At 38.9% G+C, this 8037-nt stretch overlaps 1 protein-coding gene across 1 annotated transcript; it reads right to left on the reverse strand.

The window, feature by feature from the left end:
* Window positions 1-1009: 1009 nt before the first annotated feature.
* LOC139354992 (uncharacterized) lies at window positions 1010-7787 on the reverse strand. Its single transcript, XM_070999262.1, has 2 exons — window positions 6656-7787; window positions 1010-6570 (listed from the first exon to the last, which is right to left on the reverse strand). Exon 2 carries the CDS (start codon window positions 6357-6359, stop codon window positions 1632-1634), a length of 4728 nt encoding a protein of 1575 aa, XP_070855363.1. The 5' UTR covers window positions 6360-6570; window positions 6656-7787; the 3' UTR covers window positions 1010-1631.
* Between the last annotated feature and the right edge of the window lie 250 nt (window positions 7788-8037).

Raw genomic sequence — 8037 nt, forward strand, 5'->3', positions numbered from 1 at the left:
TTTATAATTTTTATTAATTATATATAGGGGAATTGTGTATCAGATTTAGTGATTAAAAAAAAATATTAATAAATATTATTCTATTATAATATTATTATTATTAGTCATATTTTTTATAAGTTAAATAATAATTTATTTTTTAAGCCAAAATAAAACTTTAAAATTATTTTAAAAAAATATTTTAAATTAATAGCTATAAATATTTTTTATTATTAATATTAATTAATAGTAAATTATAATTATAATAAATATAGATTTTTTAACAAAAATTTTATTATAATTTTTAATATTTTATTATATATATAAATATATATTAAAATAAATATAAATTCACACAAAAATTTACATATAAATCAAATTAATAACAAATTTTTAAATTATTTATTTATTATTATTATTATTAAAATTATTTTAAATTAATAGCTATAAATATTTTTTATTATTAATATTAATTAATAATTAATTTATTAATTATAATATATATAGATTTTTTAACAAAAACTTTACTATAATTTTTAATATTTTAATATATATATTTATATTTATTTTAATATATATTTATATATATAAATATATATTTTTAATATTTTAATATATATATTTATATTTATTTTAATATATATTTATATATATAAATATATATATTAAAATATTAAAAATTATAATAAAGTTTTTGTTAAAAAATCTATATATATTATAATTAATAAATTAATTATTAATTAATATTAATAATAAAAAATATTTATAGCTATTAATTTAAAATAATTTGAAAGTTTTATTTTGGCTTAAAAATTTGTTATTAATTTGATTTATATGTAAATTTTTGTGTGAATTTATATTTATTTTAAAAATAAATATAAAAATTTATTCGCAGTAATTAATATTATTAATTAAAGAAATTTAGAAATAGCAATATTAATAAGTATTGAACAAATTGGTGCCAGCAGTCGCGGTTATACCAATAATACAAAAAAAATTTTTTAGTATTAATTAAATTGTTTAAATTAAAATAAAATTAAATATATTAAGTGAAATTTTATATTTAAATTATTTTGTAAGTTAATAATTGAAGTTAAAAAATTTTAATAAAAAACTAGGATTAGATACCCTATTATTTAAAATGTAAATTAATTGCTAAAGTAGTAATAGTTATGTTCTTGAAACTTAAAAAATTTGGCGGTATTTTAGTCTATCCAGAGGAACCTGTTTTGTAATCGATAATCCACGATGGACCTTACTTAAGTTTGTAATCAGTTTATATACCGTCGTTATCAGAATATTTTATAAGAATAATAATATTCAATAATTTTAATAAAAATTTATATCAGATCAAGGTGTAGCTTATATTTAAGTAATAATGGGTGTTTGTGGGGAAGACAACAAATATGCCACCCTTATATTTATAATTAATAACGCACGAATAGGTTATATTAAAATGTATAGCGTTTATTCGGAGCGGCAGACGGACTGTGAATGTGTAAAAAGCTTGGCTCCAAGATCTTCATATAGACATATGTAGGCTTACAAAGTAGTTGCTGAATAGATAAGCGACAGCTTTATGGGTATAAGAAAGAAGGCGAAAGATAAGCAGAGAGCGATGCTGGTGCCGTCGTACACCTATGCGCGCATGACTAGGCGCTGGCGATCTGCTCCGAACATACTCCCCCCGTTGGAAGAGGTAAGGTTCCAACTATCTCGGAATCGATGGGCAGAACGGCTAGCTTGGCGACGGCTCTCTTGATCAGACCCGTAGCTGTACGGACCATAGCTACTCTGATGACTCCGTCCCCGCCGGGTATGACTTCTTGGATGCACCCAAGCTGCCATCTCAAGGGTGGAACGTTGTCCTCCTTAAGCAAAACTATGCGTCCAACTTTGATGTTAGACGTTTCGACGCGCCACTTGCTCCTCTCTTGAAGTAGGGACAAATACTCGCTGCTCCACCTTTTCCAGAAATGTTGCTGCATCTGGGTAACCCGCTGCCATCTGCTGAGGCGGTCTTCGCGGAGATGAGTAATGCCAGGCTCAGGAAACTTAGTGTAGCTGGAACCCTTCAGGAAATGCGCCGGTGTTAGCACCTCAAGGCTTTCAGCATTTTCTGAAATTGGACAGAGTGGACGGGAGTTAAGGATGGCAGAAATCTCATATGCAAGAGTTCTTAATTCATCGATGGCTAAGATGGATGCACCGACGACTCTGTAGAAGTGAAATTTAGCTGACTTCACAGCGGCCTCCCATAAACCACCGAAGTGCGGGGCACGCGGAGGGATGAACTTCCAATCGATCCCATCAGCTAAACAGACGGAAGATATCGATGCTGTGTGCTGCTCGCTCAAAAAGAGCTCTTTCAGCTCGGCAAGCTCTCTCTTTGCACCGACAAAGTTTGTAGCATTGTCGCTCCAAATGGTACGCGGACTGCCTCTAAGGCTGATGAATCTCCTCAGCGCTGCGATGAAAGAATCCGTCGTGAGATCCTGGACCACTTCCAAATGAGCAGCCTTCGTGGAAAAACAGACAAAGACGGCGATATAGCACTTGTGGGGTGCCTTATTTCTGGCCTCTGCTTTATGATAGAATGGCCCACAATAGTCCACTCCTGTGGTATGAAAAGCTGGATTAGGCTGCACTCTATTTGCTGGAAGGCTACCCATGACGTGCTCCCAAGTAACAGGCTTCATTCGGAAACATCGGACGCATTTGTTGATAACGCTGGCGACGAACTTGCGGCCTCCAATCGGCCAGTACCTTTGCCGTAATGCGGCAAGCAGCGCCTGCGATCCTCCATGCAAATATTTCTCATGATAATAAACGATGATCGCCTTGGTGACTGGATGATCCTTGGGCAACAGTATCGGATGCCTCGTGTCGTAGTCCAAGTTTGCGTTCTGAAGCCTTCCACCCACGCGAAGTAACCCATCGGAGCCGAGTATAGGTCTAAGCGAAACCAGCTTGCTTTTCTGTGGAAACGGCTTGCCCTGGCTAAGAGTTCCATACTCCTTCGCCAAGTTAACCTGTTGGATGCTCCTCAGAAGAAGTACAGTTCCAGAGTTGATCTCCTCCACCGAAAGTCGACCTTTTAACGGCGCAGATTTGGCTCTGCAATTTGAAATGAATCGATAAATGTATGCAAATACGCGCTGCAACTTATCGAAAGAGTTGAGGAATTTGCAGTTTGATGAACTGTCTATGCAAACGGCCCCAATTAGAGCCACAGAACGGCGCTCTGGAAGATCCTTCACTGAGTCTAGCAGGGACGGCCAATTTGACGAGCTTTGCAGAAGGAATGGAGGCCCGTTAGCCCAAAGGGAATGCTCCAACAATTCTCTTGGGGTACATCCTCGCGATACGACGTCTGCCGGGTTCAAGTTTGTAGGAACGTGATGCCAAGACATGTCTTTCGTCATCTCCTGAATTTTCGCGATTCTGTTTGATACGAAAACGTTAAACTCCCTCGGAGGTTGCCGAATCCACGCCAACACAATGGACGAGTCCGACCAGCAATGAAAGGTGCAATCGAAATCTATGGCTTCCTTGGCGTTTACGATTAGCTCAGCCAATAAAAGCGCTGCGGAAAGTTCTAATCTTGGAATTGTTAAGGCCTTCAATGGAGCTACCCTTGACTTGGCACAGAGCAGATGGACTTTCGATTCTCCATTGGTCTCCGATCGCAAGTATAGACACGCTCCATAAGCTGACATGCTAGCATCGCAGAATCCATGCAACTCAACGGAAGCCCTTGGTTGCAGTACGAATCGTGGGAATTTTAAGTTCTGTACGACCGATAACTGTGAGGTCAACTCCCCCCATGACGAAAGAATGGGCTCTGGCAGTGCATCATCCCAATCCACGTTCGCACTCCATAGAGATTGCAGAAAAATCTTAGATTTTGTGATAATTGGAGTTATTAAACCGAGTGGATCAAGGAACTTGGCAATCGTCGACAATGCAACCCGCTTAGTGGGTCGTTGATTGATTGGCAGTTGAGAAAAATGAAATAGGAGCTGATCAGAAGATGGATCCCAGACTAGTCCCAATGCCTTGGCGACATCCGATCCATCGTGAAATTTGATTAACTGCTCCTTGTCGCATTCAGACTCTCCCTTCAGGGCTGCTGACTCATTCGAACACCATTTGCGAATTGGAAAGTGGCCTCGCGACAGTAATTCCTTCACCTGACGACGAATTTCTCTCACCTCCTCAACTGAGTCCCCACCAGATATTAAATCATCCACATAGAAATCTCTACGAACAATTTTTGCTCCAATAGGAAATGATTCCTCCTCATCGTAAGAGAGTTGATGCATGGCCCTTATAGCCAAGAAGGCAGCTGGCTTGGTTCCGTAAGTCACCGTGTTCAATTTAAAAACACTTAATTCTTTCCTGGAGCTCTCTCTCCAAACGATGCACTGCAAGAAATCATCCGGGTACGAAACACGCACGCAACGGTACATCTTGCAGATATCTCCACAAAGGGCAACTTTAAAAAATCGAAAGCGAAGCAGTATATTGAAGATTTTTTGTTGAATTGTTGGTCCTGCCAGAAGTAAGTCGTTCAGAGAGCTACCAGAAGTTGTTTTAGCAGATCCATCAAAAACGACACGAAGCTTCGTACTCGTGCTTTCCTGCTTATGTACGCAATGATGGGGCAAAAAGAATTGTGTTTCTGGCGGTTCCTTAGTTACAAGAGACATGTGACCTAGGTCGATATACTCCCTCAAAAATGCTGAATACTGAGCTTTCAGGGCTGGGTTTCTATCTAATTTAGCTTCCAAACTCTTGAAACGACGACGAGCCAAGCAATAAGAATCACCTAAAGATTCGAATCCGGAAGTGGTCAAGAGACGAACAGAGTATTGGCCGTTTCCAAGTCGAATGCAATTTTCAGTAAAAAGTTGCTCACATCGCAAGTCTTCCGGCAATAAAGATGGCTTAGACGAAGTGAAGTCCTCAATTTCCCAAAATCGCTTTACAATGGCGGAAAGTGTGTCATCGGAATAATCAGCTGGGTCCTTGATGCTGGCTTGTAAAACCGACTTATGAGTTGGCATGTTCGATGATAACCCTCCAGAGACTATCCAACCAAGCTTGGTGTTCTGAAGAGTTGGCAAAGCCCTATCCAAATGAATTTGTCCCATAGAAATTATTTCGAAAAACAACCCAGCGCCGAGTAAAAGGTCAATTCGTTGTGATTGATTGAAATTAGGGTCAGCGAGTGAAATGTTTTGCGGTATCCTCCACGATGTTGCATTTATATTGAAATGGGGTTGATAATCAGTAATACTGTGAGTCACAACCGCTGTGAATGCCGCTCGATAGCTTGCATCCCGTGATTGCACAAGAATATCGACAGTCTTATCAGAGATCATGGAAGATTCTCCTATCCCAGAAATCGACGTTTGCGATCTTCTGTGATTCAAGTTTAGTTGGTTGGCTAAGCGAGAGGTTATGAAGTTTAGCTGGGAGGCCGAATCTAAAATTGCTCGGCAAGGCATAAATGCTCCAATTCTATTTCTGACGTAGATAATAGCAGTTGGAAGCAACACGTAGTCGATCGGCAAAATATTTAAGGCTTTGGGTGGAGGGCTTGGTAAATGATGATCAGGATGCGATGATGTATGCGAACATGATACTAATGCTGATGAAGTAGATGGTAATGGCTGAGAGCTCGAGGATGGATCGCATGATGGAGATGAAAATGAGGTTGATGTTGCGGATGGGTCATGGTTCATGTGTAATAATGAATGATGCTTCATGCGACAATACTTGCAGTGAGTCGACTTGCATTGCTGCAAACTATGCCCCTTGCGCAAACAGTTGAGGCAAAGGTGCAACTTCTTTGCTTCTCTATATCGAAGATTCGGACTCAAATTTAAAAATCGAGGACACTTTGGCAAATAATGATCCCGTGCATCGCAAAATAAGCATGTCAAATGATTTGAGTTAGTAGCAGATGCAATAAGTGTATTTTGGTTATATTTGTGCAAGTTTTTTCCCACCTGTTGGCCTGGTGTTTGAGTTACCAAGGCTTGATCCAAGTTTTCCATCATCCTGCACCTCTTTTCCAAAAACGACTCCATAGCATCCCAGGTAGACAGCTCAGTGATTGACAAATCCTCTTCCCATTTTTCCCGCGTCCTCTGATCCAGTTTCCGAGTGACGATGTGAATTAAAAGTCCATCCAAAATTTGTTGCGTATTGGCCAGGGTTCGAATTGCTCGCAGATGCGAATTCATGCAATCGCTCAGCTCCCGAAGACCCTTCGAAGATCCCTTCTCGACACCCTTTAAACCGAATATTGCCTGAACATGTGCCTGAAAGTGTAAAACTTTATTATCAAATCGATTAACCAGCAAATTCATAGCCTTTTTAAAATTAGCATTCGAGGGTTCGAGCGATCGTATGGTTTCCAGAGCCACGCCGCCCAAACTCGAACGCAAATATTGTAATTTTTCAATGTCGCTTAGCTCATCATCATTTCCGATGACCGTAGTGAAAGTCGCAAGAAAATCCGGCCACTCAGAGTAGGATCCATGAAAACGAACAATTTCCAAATTTGGCAACCGAGGCTTTCTAGATCGAAAAGAAAGATCCGCATTATTAGTGATGTCAATAGATGTTGAATTTGCAGCGGTTGAAGCCGGCAATTGTGACTTGCGATGAGCCGCCAAGCCTCGGCTTAGTTTCGCCTTCACATCCATGAAGACTTCAGCAAATTCAATCCGATGGTCGCTCGAGATCTCTGCAAAGTCCAGTCTTTCCAACGATGTCTGCGCAGAATCAAATGCCTGGTTTAAGGAATTGATCCATTCCATTCGCGCCAGCAAATCAGATTCGTCAAACTGATTAACCGCATCAGCGTTTAAATAGCATTTCATCGAGCTCATTTGCCGCAAAATAGATTGGGCTTTGACTCGGTAGTAGTCGACGTCACTTGTGGATTCATTTTGAGCCCGAACCGAGTTTTCCGTATCAGACATTTTTCAATTACGAGAAAGAAAAAAATGAAATGAAAATGAAGGAAAGTAAAATGTCCGACCGCGTTAGAGGCACAAAACACCGTATACCCTTTACCGCGAAAACGTGAAGGTTAACAAGCGTCGCCGAGATGCAACGGAACCTTTAACTTTGTTGTTGTTGTTCTTGCCGATAAATTGCCTGCCTAGCAACAGCGGATTATGTAACTGGCAAACGAATGTATGTATGGCTATATGTACATGTATATATGTAATATGCGCTATTAACAAAGATTAAATGCGATTCACTTTGTTAAGAATTATTTGCACAACACAAATTTGGTGCTTTTTCACAGCGCAAAATGTACAAAAAATCAAACGGCCGGCTTTGCACTTTTATATGCACTTATGTATGTAAGTATGTTCGTATGTTTGTGCCCGAATGCACGATAACGACAGCGAAACAAAGCGTTTGTTTAAACTATATTAAACAATCGCGAGACCGAGCTGCAGACTCCGATTAAAACTGCAATAACGTCGGGGTCACCAAATGTTTGTGGGGAAGACAACAAATATGCCACCCTTATATTTATAATTAATAACGCACGAATAGGTTATATTAAAATGTATAGCGTTTATTCGGAGCGGCAGACGGACTGTGAATGTGTAAAAAGCTTGGCTCCAAGATCTTCATATAGACATATGTAGGCTTACAAAGTAGTTGCTGAATAGATAAGCGACAGCTTTATGGGTATAAGAAAGAAGGCGAAAGATAAGCAGAGAGCGATGCTGGTGCCGTCGTACACCTATGCGCGCATGACTAGGCGCTGGCGATCTGCTCCGAACAATGGGTTACAATAAAATTATTTAAACGGATAAAATAATGAATAAATTTTTGAAGGTGGATTTGGTAGTAAAATTATATAGATTAATAATTTGATTTTAGCTGTAAAATATGTACACATCGCCCGTCGCTCTTATTATTAAGGTAAGATAAGTCGTAACATAGTAGATGTACTGGAAAGTGTATCTAGAATGACGATTTAAAACTTATACAGTAAAGCATTTCATTTACATTGAAAAG

This window comes from Drosophila suzukii, unplaced genomic scaffold (assembly GCF_043229965.1).
Source record: "Drosophila suzukii unplaced genomic scaffold, CBGP_Dsuzu_IsoJpt1.0 scf_5, whole genome shotgun sequence".
NCBI classification, from domain to species: domain Eukaryota; kingdom Metazoa; phylum Arthropoda; class Insecta; order Diptera; family Drosophilidae; genus Drosophila; species Drosophila suzukii.